Source organism: Pleurodeles waltl, chromosome 1_2 (genome assembly GCF_031143425.1).
Source record: "Pleurodeles waltl isolate 20211129_DDA chromosome 1_2, aPleWal1.hap1.20221129, whole genome shotgun sequence".
In the NCBI taxonomy this organism is placed as follows: Eukaryota; Metazoa; Chordata; class Amphibia; order Caudata; family Salamandridae; genus Pleurodeles; species Pleurodeles waltl.
Window position 1 is genome coordinate 1,296,774,861 of NC_090437.1, and position 24,128 is coordinate 1,296,798,988.

Sequence of the window (24,128 nt, forward strand, 5' to 3'; positions counted from 1 at the left end):
TTTGTGAATGGACCCACAAATATTTTTTCAGGGCAGGGAGTGGTCCAAGGGACCACTCCCTGCCCTGAAAAAATACCGAAACTAAAGGTTTCGGTTTTTTTTAAGTGCAGCTCGTTTTCCTGTAAGGAAAACGGGCTACACTTAAAAAAAAAAAAACTGCTTTATTTAAAAGCAGTCACGAACATGGAGGTCTGCTGACGACAGCAGGCCTCCATGTTTGCGAGTGCCTATACTCGCTATGGGGCCGCAATTTGCGACCCACCTCATGAATATTCATGAGGTCGGTCATTGCGACCCCATAGCGAGTTGCAGTCGGTGTCTGAGACACCGTACTGCATACCAATTTGCGAGGTGCAAAGTGCGAGTCGCATGGACTCGCACTTTGCACCTCGCAAATTTTAAAATTGCTACATCTGGCCCCATATTTCCAATTACTGCAAGATAACTGTGAAATCAGGCAGGCAACCGGGAGGCGGGAGGGACCGTGAGGAATCCACAGGTAGCTAGTGTATCCACCAGAAAAAGCATTACCGAAGGTAAGTAACTTGTTCTTCTGATGGATACAACTACCTGTGGATTCCTCACCTTATGAATAGAGTCCCAAGCAGTACCGCACTCGGTGGTGGGTGCCTGCCTGATTACACCAAGAAATCCTGCAATACCGAACAAGCAAAATGACCGTCCCTCCTCACTTCAGAGTCTAGACAATAATGTTTTACGAAGGTATGGAGGGACGCCCAAGTTGCCGCTTTGCATATATCTACTAACGGAACTCCTCTCACTAGGGCCGAGGATGCAGACTTAGCCCTAGTAGAATGGGCCCTGATACCTTCAGGAGGAACTTTTTTCGCCAGAGAGTAACAGATCTTAATACACAAGATGACCCACCTGGAGAGTGTACGCTTCTGGACCGCTCTGCCCTTTCGCTGTCCAACATACCCAAAAAACAGCTGATCATCCAGGCGAAAGTCCTTAGTCCTCTCCAGGTAGAAGCTCAGCGCCCTCTTAGGATCCAACCTATGTAGCCTCTCTTCATCTTTAGAAGGGTGGGGAGGAGGGTAGAACGAGGATAGGGTAATAGACTGCCCTATATGAAAAGGAGTGACAACTTTCGGCAGAAAAGCAGCTCTGGTTTTCAGTACCACTTTATCAGGGAAAAACATGGTAAAAGGAGGTTTTACTGAAAAGGCTTGAAGCTCTCCAATTCTCCTAGCAGATGTGATCGCAATTAAGAAAACAGTCTTTAATACCAAATATCTCAACGGACATGAGTGCATGGGCTCGAAAGGCGAACCCATCAAGAACGTCAAAACCAGATTCAAGTCCCATTGAGGCATGTGAAAGGGCACAGGAGGAAATGTATTCACTAAACCTTTAAGAAACCTATTTACAATTGGAGACTTAAACAAAGAAGGCTGGTACGGAAGGCAAAGAAACGCTGACAGAGCCGCCAAATAGCCCTTAACCGTAGTCACCGTACAGCCTTTCTTTGCCAAACTAAGAGCAAACAAAAGAATATCAGGAAGGTGGGCCTTCAAGGGATCTTTTTGATTCTCCCCACACCAAACCACAAATTTTGCCCACCTGCCGGCATAAATGGATTTAGTGGAGTGTCGCCTGGACGATGGAATAACATCCACTACATCCGGTGGGAGAGAAAACAAACTCAGGTTGCCCCGTTCAATCTCCAGGCATGAAGGTGCAGGCTCTGGAGGTGGGGGTGTAGAACCTGCCCCTGCGACTGTGAGAGGAGGTCTGCCCTGAGCGGGAGACGGAGCGGAGGGCACTGCGAGTGTTGAAGCAGGTCTGTATACCATACCCTTCTCGGCCAGTCCGGAGCCACCAAGATGACTTGGGCCCAATCTTGACGAACCTTCCTCAGAACCCGAGGAATCAAGAGTATGGGGGGAAACGCGTAAAGCAACTGGCCGTTCCAGGACATCTGAAACGCATCCCCCAATGCTCCTTGCAACGGATACTGGAGGCTGCAGAACAACGGGCAATGCGTGTTCTCTTGAGTGGCGAATAAATCCACCTGAGGAGTGCCCCACATCCCGAAGATGTGGAGGACCAGGTCTGGATGGAGATGCCACTCGTGATCTATCGAGAAGTGACGACTGAGACCGTCCGCATGTACATTCAGAACTCCGGCCAAATGATTCGCAAATAAGCAAATCTGATGGTCCTGAGCCCAGGACCAGAGTCGCAGGGCTTCTCTGCAAAGAAGGTACGACCCCACTCCTCCCTGCTTGTTTATATACCACATCGCGGTAGTATTGTACGTCAAGATCTGAACTGACTGACCGCAAAGGGTAGGGAGGAAGGCCTTGAGCGCCAAACGTACTGCCCGCAATCCAACAGATTGATATGCAACATCTGTTCCGCTGGAGACCAAAGACCTTGACCTCCAGGTCCCCCAGATGAGCTCCCCACCCTAGAGTGGAAGCATCCGATATTACTGTGGCCACAGGAGGTGGTAGTGAAAACGTTTTTCCTTGGGAAAGGTTGACGTCCACTGTCCACCAATGAAGATCCGCTACAGCGTCCTTGGAGATCTTTATTGTATCCCAGAGATCCCCTTTGTGCTGGAACCGCTGCCTGCGGAGGCACCACTGAAGAGCCCTCATATGCCAGCGAGCGTGAGTGACCAACAGAATGCAAGAAGCAAACAGACCTAGCAGGCATAAGACCTTGAGGACTGGAACTGCCGCTCCACCCTGAAACAATGGAATCAGCGCCTGAATGTCCCGAACCCGCTGAGGCGGGGGGAAGGCCGAAACATTGCTGTGTCCAATACTGCCCCTATGAACAGGAGGCGATGAGAGGGCTCCAGGTGAGATTTGGGTACATTTACTGAAAAGCCCAGATCGAACAACAACTGTGTTGTCATTCGCAGATGAGACAACACAAGCTCTGGAGTCTTGGCTTTGATCAACCAATCGTCCAAGTAGGAAAAAAACGCTACTTCCCTCTTTCTGAGATGTGCTGCAACAACTGCCATCACCTTTGTGAAAACCCGATGTGCTGAAGTAAGTCCAAACGGAAGGACAGCAAACTGGTAGTGTTGCGTTCCGACCACAAACCGGAGATACTTCCTGTGTGACTTGATTATCGGACATGAAAGTACGCGTCCTGCAAGTCGACAGACACCATCCAGTCTCCTTCATTCAACGCCAAAAGAACCTGCGCTAGGGTCAGCATTTTGAATTTTTCCTGCTTGAGGAATAAATTCAAAATCCTCAAGTCTAGGATCGGCCGTAAACGACCGTCCACTTTGGGAATCAGGAAATATCTTGAATAACACCCCTGACCCCTTTCCTGCAACGGCACCAACTCTATAGCACCTTCTGCCAACATGGTGACGACCTCCTGTTGTAACAACAGAAGATGGTCTTCTGAACAAAAGGAGGGACAGGGGGGAAGGGAGGAGGGAATTCCTGAAAGGGGAGGGCATAGCCCTTTTCCACAATTCCTAGCACCCAAGAGTCTGTTGTAATCGACTCCCATTTCTGCAGAAAAATACTTAATCTTCCCCCTACAGGAGAAGAATGGTTGATAAAGTGGGGAAAACTAGGGCTGCTTCTGCTGTTGTCCACCAGAGGAGGATGAAGAAGATGACAACTGCTGGGCTGGACCTCTAGCTCTACCCCTACCCCGCCCTCTAAAGGCACAATAGGGCGGATTGGAAGGTTGCTGGGCATAGGACTGCGACCTCCGAAAGACAGAGCCTCGAGTGAACCCCCGAAACCTACGAAAAAGGTCTATAAGGCGTTGCAGCAGAGGTCTGTAAACCCAAGGACTTAGCTGTCACCCGACAGTCCTTAAACCGTTCAAGGGCAGAGTCCGCCTTGTCCCCAAACAACTTCTCTCCATCGAATGGTAGATCCATTAGGGTGGATTGAACATCTGAAGAAAAACCAGAGGACCTTAACCATGCATGCCTCCTAGTAGCCACAGATGTTCCCATGGCCCTTGCTATGGAATCTGAAGTGTCCAGGCCAGATTGTATTATTTGCTGAGCAGCTGCCTGCGCATCCATAAAAAGGGAACCAAAAGATTTCTGCATCTCTTGTGGCAGTTCTTTCACCATCTCTTTAGCGGAGTCCACAAGGGTGCGGTCGTATCTGCTCAGCACACAGGTAGAATTAGTAGCCTTAAGCGCCATACTACAAGATGAAAAGATCTTTTTTGAAGACTGCTCCATCCTTTTGGACTCTCTATCAGTAGGGACTCCAGGGAAAGTCCCAGGAGCAGACCTTGCAGAACATTACGCTTGTACTACTAAGCTTTCCGGAGTTGGATGTCGTGATAGAAAAAACGGATCTCCTGGTGCGCTCCTATGTCTCCTCGCCACTGCCCTGTTCACAGCCGGAGTTGTTACTGGCTTCTTCCACAAGTCTAGAATAGGCTCAGTTAAAGCCTCATTGAAAGGCAACAAAGGGTCAGCACTGGACGAGGAGGGATGTAGTACCTCTGTGAGCAGGTTAGTTTTCACCTCTGCCACAGACAAAGGTAAATCAAGGTACTCCGCTGCCTTCTTCACCACTGAATGGAAGGAAGCGGCCTCTTCTGTAAACTCCCCCGGAGACGCAATGTCCCACTCCGGGGAAGTATCCAGACCACTTGCAGTGGCAAGACCTTGGAACTCATCCGAAGGCTCAATCTCGCTTTCCTCCAACTGTCTATATTCCTCTTCCTCTAAAAGTCTCAAAGCCTTCCTTCGAGATCGAAGATGCGTCTCTAAGGCCGGCGTTGACAAAGAATCCATCGACGCCGACGACTTCGAATCCCGAAAGTGCCCAGGAAGAGATGGGCGACTCCTAGACTCACCCGATGCCGGAGCCGGCGCCGACACAGAGTCGACCGATGACCTTCTCGGAGTCGGTTGGCAGGAAGGTGATGGAGCCACCCTTGGTGGGGACATCAACGATGTCGGATGACGCGGAGAAGGAGTCGGCTGACGTGAAGAAGGATCCATCGTCACCAGAGGAGGACTCCTGCCAGGGGATACCCTCGGCGCCGAACCACCAGCCTCTGAAGGGCAGAAGGGCATTGTGAGAAAACAGGGCTGATTGCAGAGGCCCCATAACTTTTTGCCCCCATTTTCCACTTTTTGCTGGTGTTTTCCTGACTTTAAAGGTGCCCTGGGTACTGCTAACCAGTCCCAGGGCCTGTGCTCTGTGTAAAATGGATATGCAAATTAGGCTAATTATAATTGGCTAAGTTAACCTACCTATAAGTCCCTAGTATATGGTAGGGCATGTAGGTTTAGGGACCACAGCATAGGTGGTGCACACCTAGGTGCATTGCTGAGGTGCCCAGTGTCATTTTAAAAGCAAGCCTGCCTTGCTGGCTGCTTTTAAATTAAAGTTATATGCAAATTCGACTTTGGAATTAAAGGTACTTCCAAAGTCTTAAACTACCTTATTTTTACATATAAGTCACCCCTAAGGTGTGCCCTATGTGCCCCTAGGGCTGGGTACCATGTAACTATAAGCAGGGACTTTATAAAAATAGATTTATAAGCCCTGGTGAGGTAAAAACAGCCAAATTCGTTTTTCCCTCATAGAAGTAAATGGCCTTCATAGGCTAGAATGGGCAGACTTTATTTTAAATTTTAAAGTCTCCTTAAATGTTACATACCAAGAATTTGGTATCAATTTGATTGTTGTAATAAATCCCACAACTTCCAGTTGTTGGATTTAATATAACTTGTCCAGGTAAAAAGTTTAGACTTTACCTAAAAAGTTGCCAATTTCAGCTCTGCATTGTTTTTGCTGCTGTGCTCTGATTGGCCAGCCTGCAGCAGCTTCTGCCAGGCTGCCTTGATTAGGTGTGAAGTGGCCAGGCTTCACACAAAGGAATGTGCTTGGGGGAGAGAATCTCCCCTCAGCAGATGGTGAGGCAGGAAGGGGGAGGGCTGCCAAACTGGTCTTCAAAGGCAGAGAAGGACATTTGCAGCACCCAGCAACACCCCCACATCCTGCAACCCCAGACAATTAGGTGCCCCCTTGATTAGATTAGGAGAGGGCAGGAGAGGGGTGTGTTTATGATTTTTAGCCACACCAGTGGGTGGGCTCAGCCAGATGTAACCTCCAAAAATCAGATTCAGCCATGTTGGATTTTTAGAGACTGTTGCCTTTTGGGATGGATTTTTGCCACACTTCCCAGGAAGTGGTCATCACAGGGGGACGAGCCTGTACCTGATTGGAGAACCAGGGCCCCCCTGCTTTTCACCCAGGAGCAAGGATAAAACTGGCAGACCTGCACCCACGCCTCAGATCCCCTCCAGAATTCAACAAGAAAGGAACTAAAGAAGAAGAAGGACTGCCCTGCTGGACCCCTGGCCTGCACCTGGACCCTGTACTCAGAAGGACTGCACCAGCTGCACACTTGGGCTTCACCACAAGAAGGACTTTGCCTGGCTTCAACTGGTTCAAGGAGGGACTCCCTGTTTGCTACAGGTGAAAAATTGCTAAACCAGAGTCCCCTGCACCAACTCCTGAAGAAAGCGACCAGCTGACCACTGTCCAGTGGCCAAAAAGGAGTTTGCGCCAGGTGCATTCTGGGAGTTGAAGTCCGCACCCCCCCAGGACCATCACAGAACTTCTGGACCCTTGGGGTGAGCTGTGGACCCCAAAAGAACCTTAAAAGAACATCTGGGTGAAGCCCCAGAAGTTTGGAAAAGATTGGAGAATTTTTGAAAAAAAGCTCCATAAAGTGACCGACCCGACGCGGAAATTCTAGCCGGCTTGCCTCAACCGCGACCCGGCCAGACTTCGTGGTTCGTCCCGGTAAAGAAAAACATCCAAAAAAGAGACTAAGTCCGAACGTAAAAAGTTGACCGGGACCTCCCAGCCATCGTATCCGAGAAGGGCTCCATGGACGCCGGATCAAGATCCAGGTTTACCCTGGTCGAAGGATTTTCATCTCGAAAAAACGACTAAGCCCGAAGGTAAAAATCACCACCGAGGAAACCGACTTCGCGTATCCGGACAAGGGCTCCAGGAGGTCGGATCCAACTGGCAGGTTCGTCCCGGGGAAGAAAAACATCAAAAAAGAGACTAAGTCAGAAGGTAACTTTTTAACCGAGGCCTCCCGCGACTTGAAGCCGAGCAGGGCTCCATCGCGGTCGGCCTGAAAGTTTGACTTTGCCCTGGTCCTGGTGCAACCAGATGACCCGATTGGCACTTTTTGTTTCTAAGCGCTAGAAAATAATAATACTTTAAAAATTCATATCTCCGGTTCCCCTGAACCGATTTTAATCGTTTTTGTGTCATTTTAAAGATAAAAATATAAGCTATTTTTATAAATTGGTTTTGGATTTTTAAACTGTTTCCTGTGTTTTATTTAATTACTGTTTTGTGATATTTGAATGCTTTACACTTTGTCTCCTAAGTTAAGCCTTGACGCTCGATGCCAAGCTACCAAGGGTAGAGCTGGGATTAATTTATTGAGACCTAACTGTACTTACGTGGAGGTTTGTGGCTTGTTGCTAGGTGTAGGTACCTACCTGCCCTACCAATAACCCATTTTCCAACAGGCATGAATGGAGCAGCCTTGTACGGCGCCGGAGAACCCAAATTAAACGCCAATGGCCCCGTGGGACCCGCCGGTGCACCAGCAGGGGCCATGGATTGGAACACGGCATACATTGCATTCAGAAATGCAGCCGGATCCGTCCCTGGAGCCGGGAAAGCTGGGTACTGTTGAGCCGAGGTCTGCTGTACATCAGGCTCCCTCAACGCCGGCGAAAACTGAGGGCTACCCTGAACGACCTCAAATACGGATTGCGCCGGCGACAACTCCGGACTCCCGGGCTGAGGCGTAACTGTAGGGCTCATCTCCCATGTCTTCTGACGTCGAGAAGATCGAGACCTTGACCTCGATCGGCTCCGCTCCGAACGGCGCCGAGAGTCATGACGGCGCCGAGAGTCATGATGACGCCGCTTCTTATGTCTTTTGGGAGAAGCATGGGAGGAATCCTTCTTATGGCCCTTCTTCTTCGCTTTTGCCAAGAAGAGCTTCGCCTCACGCTCCTGCAGAGCTTTCGGATTCATGCTCTGGCACGAAGAGCATCCTTCTACATCATGCTCCGAACTAAGGCACCAAATACAATCCGAATGGGGGTCGGTCACTGACATCCGACCCCCGCATTCTCTACACGGCTTGAAACCGGACTTTTTTGGAGGCGACATTGTAACCACCAAAAAGCGCTAGTTATCAACGAGCCAGGAAGAAAAACCTTTGGCGTCGAAGGCACGGAAAAAAGGAAAACTGACGTCAGTACGCCGACGAGGACCTCTTATTGGCACGTTGACGTCAGACGGAGTCACGTGGAGCCGTGCCATTATGACGTCCTCGTCGACGTGAACAGCTAGGAAGAAGACTTTCTGTCGGATGCTGACGCAAGGACGAATTCATAAGGTGAGGAATCCACAGGTAGTTGTATCCATCAGAAATATCTCCCCAGTACACATGTAGCACTCCGAGATTTTAAGGCCATGCTGCCTGAGAAGAAGCGCTTCTTTGCTGTCTGCTCCACATGTTTAGATTCCCTATCAGATGGAGTCCTAGGGAACGTATCAGGAGCTGACTGCACAGAACAAGAGGCTTGCACCACCAAGCTCTCAGGTGTTGGATGCTGGGATAAGAACTGAGGATCTCCTGGAGGAACTCTGTACCTCCTAGCCACAGTCTTAGAAACCGCCGGTGTCGTAACAGGTTTCCTCCATATCTCCAATATGGTCCCCCTGAGGGCATCATTGAAAGGGAGAAGAGGCTCAGAAGAGGAAGCTGATGAATGCAAAAGCTCGGTCAAAATATTTGTTTTCAACTCTGATGCACGAAGTGGTAATTAAAAAAAATCAGCAGCCTTCCTTATCACACCGTGGTAAGTAGATGCTTCTGTGAGTTCACCTCCAGGGGATGAAAACTCCCACTCAGGGGACATATCTAAACCACTAGCAGAGTCTAGACTCTGAAATTCACCAGCAGGCTCTGGAATTTCTCCTTCCTCCAATAGCTGTTCTTGATACTCTTGCTCCTCCAAGAGTCTCAAGCCCCTCCTTCTCGACGTCAGTCTGCACTCCAAACGCAGCGTTGACACAAACTTAACCGACGTCGAAGAAGCAGCCTTCAAAGTAGAAGGTAGCACTGGCGGAGGAGGAGAGAGAGGCAAATTCACACTGCACGCCCATCAGGATCCATCTGGCGCGGGTATCGACTTTGTCGGTGCCGCTGGCACCATCATTAGGGGTAGAGGTGGTGACGTCATTGGCGCCGAATGAATATACGACGAAACAACGACTGCAAAAAAAACTACTGCCTTAACAACGAGGTCGGAACACCGACCTCGTTGCTACTACTAATGATTTTACCACGAATGCCTTAACAACGATATTTCGTTGTAAAGGCATTCCTGATAAAATCATTAGCAATAGGCACGATTCACCCTACACCCCACCCCCCCCAACCCCACCCCAAAACCTAAAACCCCCTGACCCCCCACCCACTCCCCAAAACCAAAAACGCCCCACCCCCCCAACCCCACCCCAAAACCTAAAGCCCCTTGACCCCCCACCCACTCCCCAAAATCAAAAACGCCCCACCCCCCCAACCCCACCCCAAAACCTAAAACCCCCTGATCCCCCACCCACTCCCCAAAACCAAAAACGCCCCACCCCCCCAACCCCACCCCAAAACCTAAAACCCCCTGACCCCCCACCCACTCCCCAAAACCAAAAACGCCCCACCGCCCAACCCCACCCTAAAACCTAAAACCCCTTGACCCCCCACCCACTCCCCAAAACCAAAAACGCCCCACCCCCCCAACCCCACCCCAAAACCTAAAACCCCCTGACCCCCCACCCCCTCCCCGAAACCTAAACCCACCACTTACCTTCGCCAAGTCCCTTCTTTGTACCTTAACCACGCATGTTCGTTGTTCAGAACATACGTAGTTAAGGCACAAAAAACCGAAGTCGTGGTTAAAAAAAGCGTTGTTGCGCTTTCGTTAACCACGACCTTCGTAAAAAAAAAGTCGTAAAAAAGGATGTTTCCTGCGCCGAATCAGTACCTTCAAAAGGAGTCGCTGGGAGAAAGGGTAAAAGGGAGGCCAGCTTATACGGCGCTGGCAACCCCAGTGTGAATGCCAATGGACCAGTGGGACCAGCAGGTGCACCAGAGGAGACCATAGTTCTGTTAAATATGCTAAACATAGCATTGAAGAATGTTGATGGATCCACTCCCGGAACCGGGAAGGCAGGAAACCCTTGCTCCACTTGAGGTAGCTGAGCTGAATCCATTGCTTGAACACCCGACTTGATCATGAGTGGCTGCAGGAGACAAATGAGCTATTGGGCCTGCTGGAGACTCGGAGATTTCAATTAAGGTCAGCGCTGGAGAAGCTTGTGGGCTCTGAGGCTGAGGAGACACTGTAGGGCTGACCTCCCATGCCGTGTGGCGCCGTCTTGGAGGAGACCAATCTCAGGATGAACGGCATCATGACTCATGCCGTCAGCGTCGCTTCTTATGAGACCTCGAGGATCTATGCGACGAAGTATCCCTTGTCTTTGATCTTCGGAGACCTCTCTGCTCTTTCTTAGCTTTTGCCAACAAAAGCTTAGTCTCTCTCTCCTTCAAAGCCTTCAGGTTCATACACTGGCAGGATGTGCAACCCTCCACGTCATGATCAGAACTCAGGCACCAAAGGAAATTTTTGTGCGGAAATCCCAATTTTTTCGGTGGAGACATTGAAGCTCTTTAAAATAATTCCCTCAAAACAGTTTACTACAAAGAGGTAGGAAAAAAACATTAGCGTCGAAGGCGCGGAAAAAGGGAACTCACTTCAGCATGCCGGCGGGACTTCTTATGGCTCCATTGACGTCAGACAGAGTCTATGGCGGAGCCATGCTAAGGTGACATCCTCGTCGACGTGAGGAGCTAGGAAGAAAATCTCCTTTGAATGCTGGCGCATTGGGAGAATTCATAAGGTGAGAAATCCACAGGTAGTTGTATCCATCAGAAATGAGCAGCTACGTACTGCATGCTCAGGAGTCAGCTGAGTTCCAGTGACTTATCTACATGGTGATCTAAAGCTTGCACCTGGTGAAAACCTGCTCTGACATTGATGGCCTCATTACATTTGCCAACTAGTGGTTCTGACTTCACCTAGTGCAGCTTCTGGCTCTCATAAGAAAGATTAATTTAGTGGAAACATCGAGAGAATACTTACTGGCTTTCATAGACGATTGTCAAAGTGAGGGCACTCGGTTGTCATATGGGTCTAAATGAAGTGATATCACATCCATTGCTGCAATGACTAGCAAGAAGCATATTACACTAAACAAACATAGGTAGGCCCCTAAATTGCCATTTGCAAAGAATGTCCATATTGACTATAAAAGTATGATACTATTATCGGTGAAAGGAACTGTGAAGGCAAAACTTAGCCTAGGGAAGCAGCCATGGGTGTTTGTTAAATGGAACCACAAAGTAAAGGGTTCCTCACTTCTCGCATCACATTGGAGGACCCACCTGTGGCCACGGCATAAAGCATCCTATGCACTGCCGCTGCAACACATTAAACAATGCAATAGAAAGAAAGACATTTTTAAGGACATATCTTTTTATTAACCATGGGAAACCATAAGAAAACACATTATTCATTAAAGTTTGACATACAGTACTTTGAAAATCTGTACAAGTTAGATACAATATAAGGAATTATATTCAGTGTCAAGACAATTAACATTTTTACTCTAGGCAAATTCCATGACTCCTCACAGGTGTAGAAGCAGACATATCAGCGAACGAATGGCGCATACTAGTATCAGTGTCTCTCAAGCACATCTCAATGGCACAATGGTGGAACTCTTTCATTGGGCAGGGGATTGATCATTTGTGCACACCTGCTACAGGATTTAAACACAGTTTTCTTTTGTTATACACTAATTGCTGTGGGCCCTCTGAATTACAGGAAAAATTCCCATTACCCAGAACACAGAAGAAGAACAACAAAAAAGTCATATATTTTCATTCTTCTACTTTCGTGGAAAACAAAGATTCACAGGAAGGAAAATATAATTTTAGTTTAAGTGGCTTTTCTCTGTAGCGTAAGGAAAAAGTAAGATCCCATGTGTAATATACTTTTTATTAGATAAAGCACTCTGTTCTTACGATATCCAGTAAGGTGTAAATTACCACAAGAATACATCGCTGACACTGTTAACTCCAGTTCTCATCATATATATTTGAATAGAAAATACTAGATCCAGAGCTGAGCTGTGTATTATGGGATGAGTCAAACATCTGAACTATTGATAACACTATAAAATGGGAGATTTTGGCTTATGTTAGTAAAGAATTTGTTCTGTTGCACCCATGACACTGATCATCAGATGATAAAGAGAAATAGAATTTGAGAGTGTACATAGCTTGTGACCTAGAGCAGATTAAGATACATGTAAACCAAAAATTGCAATACCTTTGAAACTGGTAACCAAGGTTGATGATACCTAGGGACATTTCTTAGACTGATACTGAATCTGCTTTGGGTCTTCTGGAATTAAACTAGTTGCTGGTGCAATAAACTCTGGTGGTTTTTGAGAATGAATGCACTATACTGCCTAAACAGTTTCACATAGAGCCACAGAAAGAGCTGGGAAGTAAATCTGGAAGTCACGAGACCTCTTCACATTCAGGAAATGGACATCCTTTTCTACAGAATTCAAATGCAGCTATAGAGAGAAAAATGGAAATGTTTTGTCTTAAAAAAAGTGTCATCCCAAAATGATCATCAAAAAGAAGATGCAAAGAGCTCTTGAGATAGTTGTTTATCTTCTGAACACAATTACGCTGTCTGTAGGGTTGTCAGTGGGGTGCTTTTGGACAAAACTTATAAGAACAGGTTTAAGTATGTTAAGGGTCACTAGAATTGACAATTCTGGAAGCGTTCTGAGGTGCCCATCAGAATTTTTTTTTAAAGGTTGAGTGATTAGGTAGAACTGGAGAATCAATCATAAAAAGTCCACATCATTCAGAAACATGATGTCAAGGATGAACCTTCTACAAAAATCAGTGTTGCAAAACTTAAAACATATATAAGTGTTTTGAGGAGTCGGCCTCTTTTTAATGGTATCATTCAAGCCTCAAAGCCTTCAAGTGGATCTGTAAGCGGCTATGAATATGTGGATGGACAATCATACATCATGAAATAGTTAGTCATATTGAGGATGGCCTCATCTATATTGTGTTTGGTGGCATCCCTCTTTCAGCTTGGACATTTATTGGGGTGTACAAGAGCTATTCCTGCCATTCACCAGTAGATTTGCACCTTTTACAAAGTGAACAGGTTATCAGTACTTTTCCAGGAACGAAGGAATATCACTATGTTGGAAATATTGAGAATCATATAATGGTTGGAAGCCAATGACTACTTTTACTCTAAACTGATGTTAGAACTTTGTATATGGACTAAATTTTGAAACAGAGTTGCATCCCAAGACAATCCATCTTGGGGAGAACAAAGTGGCCAGGTCTCTGGAAAGCAGGTAGTCCTGGTATTCATAAGCCTAAAGTCCAAATATGAACACTGACCTAAAGAAACAATAGGGTACCATGGGTGAAAGGTGGTTTCTAGCAGGTCTTGGATGCTGCAAATGTGCATAATGGTGGCTTCAGGCCAAGACTGCAAAAGCCTGGCTGCTAACCAGAGATTTGGTCTGTTAACCTGTTAAATACTTACAAAACACTGTTTAGGCAATATAAAGTAGGGTTTGTTTCAATACATAAAATAGTGTACTCTAATGTGGGTGACTAGACTTAAAGCCCCAATAGGTATTAAGTGGTCTTGGGCCTAGGTTGTCAACCATGAAACCAGGATACACAAATTCAAATCCCAGCCTTCATACGTGAATAAAGTATACGACCTGGGCTAAATGTGTTCTCTACACGTGGGTTACCGACTTTACTGGTCCACAGAGAAAGCACTCAAAAATAATGAGCACAAAATTAGATATAGCCTCTTTTGTGGCATCAGGCTGTTCTCAAACGTAGTGGACAAAATAAGGAGGTGTGCAGAAGGGAAGAAAATAAACAGTGACTTTGCACTATACATTTATATTTCAAAGTATCTGTAAATGCTTGGTTTCATTTCTTTTGCTTGTTGACAAAAGTAATTACCATATTTGTTTTATCTATGCATGTGGTTTCAAATGTGCAGACACCAACCAAAGGTTTACTGACCAAGTGCTATGGGGCTCAGTCTGAGTCTTGTGGTTCTTGGCACGGTAATACTGCACCCATTAAATACATCTACCACAGGCTGTGGTGTTTACTAGGCGTACTATTCTTACCTGATTCCTAGTATTCCTGCTTGAATCTGAGATTTTTATTCACTTCTCCAGTGGTTAAAGACTTCCAAGAAAGACTAAAAAAGACGTTCCCTAGAAGGCCTGCTCTTTCCTGGGAACTATATTTAGTCTAATCTAGATTGATGGCGTCTCCTTTTGAGTCCATACACAAGGCCTCAATGCAGCATCTAACTTGGAAGGTTGCTTTTCTTGTAGCTATTACATCTGCGCGAAGAGACGGCAAATTGCAAGCTCTCTCTTCTGTAGAACAGATTACTATTTTTCACAAGTATAGAATAGTTTTGAGAACACACTGCTTTTTTACTAAATGTTGTTTCAGATTCTTTCACATTAATCAAACAATTTCACTGCCACCTTTTTTCAATAATTCCTCTTTTGCAGCAGAAAGAACTCTATGTGCGTGGGGTACTAACATTTTATTTGGATAGAACTAAAGAAATCTGCAAAACCAACCAGTTGTTCATAAATTATGGACCCCTGAGAACTGGCGTGCGTCACCAAAACAAACCTTAGGCAGATGGATTGTTTCTTGCTTATCCTGTCTGTAAGTTAGAGAACAAACCTCTTTCAGGAAAACCCAGAGCCCATTATACACATAGTAAGGCTACTTCTGTCAACTGGATTAGAGATGTTCCAGTTGAAGAGATTTGAAAAGCAGCCACCCAGAAATCGGTTCACACTTTTACAAAGCACTGCTGTTTTGATAAAGACTCCAGAGCAGATTCCTTCCCAGGCCAGGCAGCTCTGAGACATCTGTTTAATTCGAACAATTCAGTATTGTTTCAAGCCTGTTTTTTTCTACATCCAAGGTCAATATTAGTTTTCATATTGCACTGTATTGACAACTGCGAGCTAGGGATATGCTTGCTACTCTATTCTGTGTTTATGACTATCAGTGAGAATCCTTTGATGCAGAAGGAAAAGTTACTTACTTTTATTCCTAGTTCTGCATCATTGATATCCTCACTGAATTCCTAAACAACCCTTCCCCCTCCATGGTTGTCAATGCATTTGTTATACAGGTTTTCCTTCTTCTACACATTGTACTGCCATTCAACAAGAACTGAGGCTGTGAGGCAAACTTTTACTGTGGTGCATGCTACTCAAATTAAAAGTGTCAGTGAACTCTTGACCTTACAGGCTTCTTTTTTGCTATATTTTCTGTCTCTGCAGTACTTTAAAAACTGTTTCTGTTTAAATTCATGGTTGCCTTGTAGTCCGGTGCTGCAATGTGGTCTTTTTAAAATATCAGCCAAAAAAAAGCAAGCCTGTCATTCCTTTTGGAGGTAACTCTACAAGCCGAGAACTGAGGCATTACCTCCTACTAACAAATTTCTTTTTCAAGATTTGAAGACATGATGATCCGGGATCTCAGCAGATAAATGTGAATATTCTGTGTTTATGAGTAGCAGTGAGGATCCTACAATGCAGAAGGTGTAGTTGTCAAACAGCCACCAGTAATGTACCAGTTAATGTTTATATTTATTTGTTTTTTTCTTCACCAGACATTGTACAACCTAAATGCTTCTAGGTGCTCAGAGGGGTGGTTGCCATACTTTCTGGGCTGGTAAAATGCCTGCTGGGGCCCAGTCCTTTAGGTTGTTTGTCAGGTCTTTATTTGCCCTAGCCCTATGATGTATTAAGTATGCCCTCCAGGGTTTTGTCCAGTGTGATTATCCCGGTTGTTTATATCTTGGGATGCAGGCTGGGATGAGACCTAGTTGCCAGGCTCACATTGCATAGCTATGATCCAATTAACTTTCCGATGGTGGTTAAGTCAGCTATGTCAGAGGGTGATACTGACAAAGTAAATGACTATAAACCATTTTAAGAAGGTAATGCATACTATGAAAGAATTTAGCATGCTGATAGATGTCAATGGTTAAAAAGATAATGGTACTAAAGGATATTTCGTTGTTAGAGGTCAATGAGATTGAAAAGAGTGTGACACCCCCCACATGAGTGTCAGTTAAGTGGAATGCTAGTCTCATGGTCTGTCATTCCTCAAGTAAGCTGTCCTCAAGTACTTTAGAGAACAGTCATCCTAGGAGTGTGCCTAGAATGTATTCAGTACTGATATGATAGATTAAATGTAGTCAGCTGGCGTTGGAACAGAATTTTGCGACCAACCTGTCAAGTTGCTGCTGTATGCTGCAGGCTTAGCCACAAGCATCCTCACTATGAATCCATTTTCTTTTTGCGCTAGGGCTAGGTGTCCCTAAATCTTTTCTGTTAGTCATCTGGTGGCAATGTTGAATATAACTTGAAGGGTTCATTTTGAGGAAGGATAGGCACGTCTTAGAGAGGGTTCTAGGTGAGATCCATGGACCAAGAGAGCTGTTGGAGTGCATGGTCTGCACAAGGGAAAACCAGTATCACTTGCCCTGTTTCAAAACGGCAGCCAATTACTGTGTTGCTTTGTTGCACAAGTGTAGATGTCAGATTGACCCCTATTATTGCTCACAGGGATGACTTTGGCACCATTCTCATGATACAAGAAAGATTTTTCACCTGGAAAACCAGTTGTGCAAAAGAGACAGATGTGGGTTGTGATGGGACAAGAGGTAGGTGGCGCCCTTGGCAAGATTGATAGGGTGTGAGTCATGGAAATGGAAGGGAAGTAGGTGCTGAAATGGAGGAAGTAGAGGGTGAATTATGCCTTTTCAGAGGCAAGTCCTGCTACGGTCTTTTCAGGTAACATATGTGGCTCTCCAACTCAATTGTTAGTGAGTGATTGAAAGGGATGCACTCACCTAGACAAGAACACAGGCAATATTAGGGGTCTCACGTATTGTTGGTAACAGCAGTGAACTGCTTTGACTTTCACGTGGGCAAGAATATTAATGAGCCTACCATGTGCTAGACCAACCATTGAAAAAGTAAATATTTTCGAGAGTGCGCTCCCTACTTCCAGAAAAAAATACTAAGAAAGTGCTGGCGGGCTGTACTTTATGGTCTGCTTTAATACAGGTTGCAAATGTGGTCAGCAAGTTGTATGGCACGATACTGCGTTCAAATTAACGACCTGTAGATATAATAGTACCATAATATGGACTGCCAAAATATCATCAAGTTAAAGGTAGATTTGCTTTTATTAACGCCTCTGTGAGTATTTTTTTCAAGTCAATATTACTGTCACAGCTGCACGTCGATATTTCGACCACAATACTGGGATGTAATACCGATATGTCTCACCGTATTTTTTTTTATTCTTTAGCTAACATTTAGAAATGAACCCTTTCATAAAAATCAACCAACAGAAACATTCATGACTTCATTTAGATAAACTGATTCTCACAAGTAGGTAAGATCTGACTTGAAGGCATTTGCTCCATGTGCCCGGGATTGTAAACATCATATGGGCCCTAATATCTCCCATTTAATGAGGGCTGTACTCTCTAAGCACTTGGAGTCCTTCCAGATGGAAGACCAACTGACCACTTGTGTTACAAGGCTATCCTTCCTCAACGTGCATACCACCAGAGCCCAACCATCTGTCCAACTGTCCATCTGTCCAACCATACAACGAGCAGGACCACGCAGTGACTGACTATAATGGATTGCCCCATGACCCACACTTTTACAGAATCACACAATTCTGCATATCGCAGTGCACCTTAACTTTTCGTTAGACCCATCCCTTCCTTTAAGTCTGCCCCTTCTAAACAAGACACAGACATGTACTCATATGACATTACACAGGGCTGTAGGTAGAGGAAGAATCCTCCAGACATGACAGCTGACTATGACATCCATTCGACTCCCGAAAGGTTAAATCTTGAAATCTGGGGGTCCCATAAGAATGGTGCAGCTCAGATTTTTGTGAAACAAGGAAACACCACTTGAAATATTTTGGTACACAGTGTTAAAAATGCCTCACACATGAAGCAACTTGTCCTTTCCAGCAAATCACGCGCGACTGAGGCAGGTAACAGTGGAATCTTGTGCTTGTCTTGCTTTGTTTAAGAGCTTGATTTTTTGCCAGGAACAAGGTCTTTTCTTTCTAGGCGCATGTAAGGCTCAAATGCAGAGGTCCCCAGACCATACCCTGGGGGTAGCTCATGTAGATTTCCTAGCAAGGGTCCAGAGAAACAGAGGGGGGCAGGTAACCTGGAGGAGGACGAGGTTGACAGGGAAGGGACCTGGAGGCTGAATGTGCCACTCCCCGGGGGGGTGCAGCTAATGCCTGGGGAGGTGTTTCCAGAGGTTCCCATGCTTGAGCCATTTCCGGCAGTCGAAGAGCCTATCGTGTTCTGAGTGGGAGATAGCAGGTTAGGTGGCGCCGGCACAGATAACAACCTTCCCTGCTCTAGAAGTCTTAAAATGTTACAGGTGGCAAAAGATTCGGACGTCGACGACGAGCGTTTTTCTGAGTCTCTGCTCTGGTCTTTCTTCTGTTTCGTTCGACGGTTTTGAAACCAAACTTTCACCTATGTAAAAAGAAAGAGAAAACAGATGAACACATAGAAGGCAATGTGCTTGTTTTAATGCTGCGAGTGAGGCAGCGTATCACTATCACATCACTATCTTTATTTTGAATACTTGCCAGGGCAAGTGTTAGAACAAGGCAATAGTAGGTATGCAACAAAGGGACAACAGCTGGAAGGCCTCATATTGCATTAGAAGATATCCAAAATGCTGTCCTAGTGTCAGGGTTCCTCAAGGGATTCAAAATGTCAGTATGCATAAAGTGGCGTAAAACATTGCACTGGCTCTGTACTATACCGCGTAACTGACGTGTCACAGTACACAGCAAGGTATCTGATAGTACAGCCCTGGCTGGGTCATGCCAATGTGAAAGTCAGAATTTATTTTCCTTATTCTTCATGAAAACACTAAAAAAATATAAGTGAATCCAAGAAGGAAACCTAAATACAAGTAATGTGCAAATCTGGGAAGTTCATAAAGACAACAGCAACAATGCTAAAAAAAAAAACGGAGCGGTGAGAACCCCATATATTCACAAATCCTGCCAAATGATTCTTAGCATAACCATAAAGTAACCTTCTGAACACACCACTTACAATGGTATAAAATAGATGCTGTGGGATACAATGTTCAAATCCTGTTCCGCCGCGATATTCCATTAATAAACTTAAGGACAAGCACTATGACATCAAAAATAGTGTACTGTAATCTAATCGGTAACAAGTTATCCACTCCTGTGGGAGTGCTATCACCAAGAGCGTTTCTAGTTGGGATCCCAAGGGTCGGCTCAAGCATCTTATTAAAAGTTTTGATCTTGCATCAAGATCGATACTGTCTTATTTCTTGAACATGTTTTTTGTTCATATCCTTTTTCAGTTCCATGAATGTGCTTTGCTCCATGCTTCCTCCTTGTGCCAGGTTGAATATTAGCCATAATCTATAATGCAGAAAATAACCTATCTTTGCTGGACATATCTCTTTTTTTTATAATTACACATCTCTCTTGTTGGCACTCATACGGAACTAAAAATTGAACTAAGGAAAAAAGCAATGGCCAGGTTTGCTCTGGCCGAATTCAAAATCTGATTAGGCATTTCATATTGTACCACTGGAAACATGTTTCCTGGAAATGAAAATATTTCCATATAGACCACTGTACATCACTATTAGCAACATAAAATCTGCCATCTTGTGGTCAGGCTGCACGATCACAAAGAGAGGAAACCCACAACCCTTTGAGGTCACAGAATCCAGGAACCCTGTTCAGAGGATCGCGGGGCAAGCATGAGCAACTGAGCCCAACTGTGGTGGTTAAGGCCTTTCACTTCTGATGCCCCAGGGCTCGACCTGATATGGGTCCTGAGCAGCTGAGCCAAGTACCCTTTCAGCAGGTGATCTGCAGTGGTTGTGTGGGTCGAGCAGTCCAAGTCTTCTCAAGAGGGTGGTAGAGGGGAGGCCCGAGGGGGTGAACGCAGGCTTACAACTCAAAATACGTTCAGCAGCAGCACTACATGATTGGCCAGTCAAATACTTGCTTCTAATGAAAAAAGGAGTATTTGTATGCAAACAAAAAGTAAAATACAGCATTCACAAACAATACATGCAGTCATCCCCGGTGGTAAGAGCTCTAGTGTTTTATAGGCAGGTTCCTGAGTCCCACTCCCTTCTTGTCTGCAATAGTGGTAATTTCCCATTCACTGTAGGTGACATTTAGGTTACACCCCACTAGTAGTTCAAGTCTCCGGAGCCTATCAAAGTCATAAGTGTTCTAATGCCAAAGCACTATATAGCAGGCAAGTCCCTCTGGGGCAGTCTGGCCCATGCACCAGCCGAATCTGAAGGGCTGGAGTCTCCGCATGCCACGCCTTGCGGGCACAGCAGCTACAACAACTGTCCTCTGTAATTTCCCAACACATGGCCTGGGAAGGGCAGCAGTCTGGTGTCCTTGAGTTCATGGCTTAATTTGTAAATAAAAAGGTGTGGGTGTCCAAAGCTCTCCTCTGAAACACACGGCTGCTGCAATTAAATGTGCGAGCATCGAATACTAAGGCAGCGTAATCCTGAAGCCATCTCAGGCCTCTTTAATCCATTACAGCGACTCCCTGCCCCTTCAGCTCACTCTTGCAGCTTTCTGCTTTCTCCCTTTGTGACGCTTTTTCATTTTCTCTTCCTCCGTCTTTCCAATAAGTGTCTTTTGCTGGCAGTAGATGCTTGAGGCAGAAAAATAAATGCAGGCCCTCAAAAATAAGTGCTGGTGTCCTGCACTGGAAACCACCGGCTTAAATTAAGCACTGCTTGAGTTCCTCATAGGCCGCCCTGCGGAGTGGCCAGGGGGTCTTCGATGTCCAGCCAATGCTTTTAAGTTTCCTGGGATCCTCCTCAGAGGTGAGGATGCAACTCTACTGTAGCTGGTCCTCAGTTGGGTCACCGTGGCGGCTTCCTCCTCATGACAAAGCTAGTGTGTGCAGTTTTGAAATGCCATGTCGATCTGGCAAAATAATCCAATTGCCAGGCCCAAACCATCCTTTTTAATACATTTAAGTCACCCCCAAGGTAGGCCATAGGCAGTCCCCAGGGCAGGGTGCAGTGTATTAAAAAAGGTGCACATGTACTTTTAGGTTTTAATGTCCTGGTAGTGAAAAACTCTTAAATTTGTTTCTCAATAGTCCATGGCCTACCTCTCCCATAGGGTAACATTAAAGTTGCCTTATGACCTTTTATAAGTATAACTTCTAATTGGGAATAGATAGATTTTTTAAGTTTGGTGTCTCTGGAATCACAATTTAAAATCACAATTTATGGTGAAGGCTGATTTTAAATTGTAATTTTGAAAATGACACTTTTACAAAGTTGGCATTTTCTTTCTTTAGCCATATGGTGCCTGCTACCTGTCTCTGCTCACCTGTCTGGGGTGTGGTAATAGCTGGGCTTTCTGTATTCCTCCTAGACAGTCACACAAATTAGGAGCTTAGGTGTTAACTGATGGGCGATCCTGGGCAGGATGGGAGAGGGAGAAGATGTGCACATCCTCACTTACACCTGAATAAGCTGTGTCCTGTCCACACACAAAGTGCTACAGAATCCCCTGTAGCGAGTCTGGAGCCAAGGCGGAAAGGACAGGGACTCTGTGCACTTCAAAGACATGTCTTGTAAGTCTCACCTGGGTATAAGAACTGGAACATTTGCTGTGCTGAACTGCTGCCCTCTTGCCTGAAAGAGAGAAGAACTGGAGCTGCACCTCTCCAACCCAGAGTGACCCAAAGGGCTAGTTGGCTGACTAGTTGATCAGAAGTTTTAGGGTCATAAAAGACTTCCAACCACCCTACTTCTGCACCTGGACTCTACCATCTGTGAGCCTGCCGTGCCAGGTGGTGCCACCCCAGTACTGGACCCTTGGTATTGGGCCTAAGGCGCTTGCTATAGCGTAAGTGATGCACTGCCGCTGTTGTTAGGAGAATAAACAGTGCATCACTGATCCTGCGTGAGTCAGAACCGACGCAACAGACTTGCATTGCCACATCTTGGGACCGGCGCATTGCCTTCGGAACCGTCACTGCACAACACTTTCCCCGCACATGCTCCTTGCATCCCTCGTCGATAACACCAGACCTCCGAAGTGCTGCTACTGCTGCTCTCTACTGCACCATCCCAGGATCCTCAATGTCAACACATTAGGACCTGACACTGCAGCCTCGCTGCATCTTGGATCTGATGCATCGCCCCAGCTGCATGTTGCATCTTTGTTTCAGACCAACGTAACCCTCCGTAACCAAAATTTAAGGTACTTTGGTTCAGCGGGCCTAACTTGGTCCCTGCAGCCAGCCAGCGCTCCATCACAATCGTCCTGAACTTTTGACTTTGTCCGGTCTGGCGCGTCCATATATGCCCAGTTGGCACTATTGGCTTTTAATCGCCATTTTACAGTTCATTGCTTAAAAGTTCATAACTCAAGTTCTACTTACTGGATTTTTTTGTTTTGGTCTTGTCTTATTTATTAAATAAATTAAGGTCTATTGTTCTAACCGTGTGTGGAATCCTTTTTCCTGTGGTGTTGCACTGTTTTACTATTTGAAGTGTCGCACAAATACTTTACACATTGCGTTCATATTCAGCCTTACTGCTCTGTGCCAAGCTACCAGAGGATGGGGTTTGCTTGTGCCTTACCATGACAAGAATTGCGGTTACTGCTTGACTAGGGCTGGCACCCCACCAACCAACACCCCAGTTCCTCACAATTCTCCTGAGATGTGCTCAGGCCCCTTCCTAATGACCACCCTGAATCAAAAGAGAACCCTTTGAAGTATACTGAAAAGTCTGGCTCTCCCTTCCTTCAGTGTGTACCACCCAGCTCACAAGAATGTAGCAATCCACAAATATGTCTGGGGGATTCCTCTACCTAATCATGTTCCTCCAGTTAGCCATGGGTCGCACAAAAGGAAGCCCAGAATCTTCCATGTATTGTACCATTTACAGGCAGACATACAACCAACACACACATACAACACATACGTACTGCACAGCACTACATCTCCCATGTACTGCATCACCTTCTGGTACAGTAAAACACCGCAATCTGTGAGACAGGCCTATGTCATGGCACACATACATGATTTGTGTTCACCCATGACAAAAACAATCAGAGTCAGAGATCCAGACAACATTAGTTGGGGCACTCAGGGCAGGTGTGCACGTCAATCATCAGGCGTTGGTCTTTTCCATCCCAACATTTATATTTGATGGTATAATTCCTCAATTTATGATACTTAGGTGACCTCAGAAGGCTGCGTCTGCCTTGTCACGATTCTGAAAATGTACCCTTCAGAAAACCTCATAGGTGAATATCGAGCTTTACTGAGCCATCCTGCTGACATTTTAGGTTTATCGCAAAAAATATCTTATGCCGTTTTGTTAGATCTGACACATGGAGGTAGAGGCTGGCCAAGATTTTTTGCTTTTCTGTAGGAGGTTTTACTGGGTAATGCAAGGGGCATAACCGCCCTAGGCACTTTCCCACTGCAAATTCAATGTAAAATAGCCAGCACCATTCTTCCATCCACCTGGAAGTGACACTAGCCAATGTGTGCATACTGGCACACTGTTGTTTGGTGGGGGGGGGGGGGTTTACTACATAGATACTGGATCTGGCATCCCTTGCAAGGGTGCGATACTCGCACATGGGTATTCTAATATAGGATCTGAGCCGGATAGCGCATGCCAGTATAGACACACTTGCCCCCTTGTGATTGCTTTAACCTTAGTGTCCAGCCTTCCTCTGCAGCCTTGTGTGTGCGCCAGGGAACTTGTGCCCAGGGAGTGCGGCCTACC

At 45.9% G+C, this 24,128-nt stretch overlaps 1 protein-coding gene across 1 annotated transcript in view; it reads right to left on the reverse strand.

Moving 5' to 3' along the window:
* Positions 1–11,616: 11,616 nt before the first annotated feature.
* The window catches only part of VAX2 (ventral anterior homeobox 2), a 339,687-nt gene continuing 327,175 nt past the window's right edge, over positions 11,617–24,128 (reverse strand). The window contains exon 3 of the mRNA XM_069205336.1: positions 11,617–18,805. Within this exon, the coding sequence (XP_069061437.1) occupies positions 18,338–18,805 (468 nt within the window). The 3' untranslated portion in view covers positions 11,617–18,337. The remainder of the gene's footprint in view (positions 18,806–24,128) is intronic.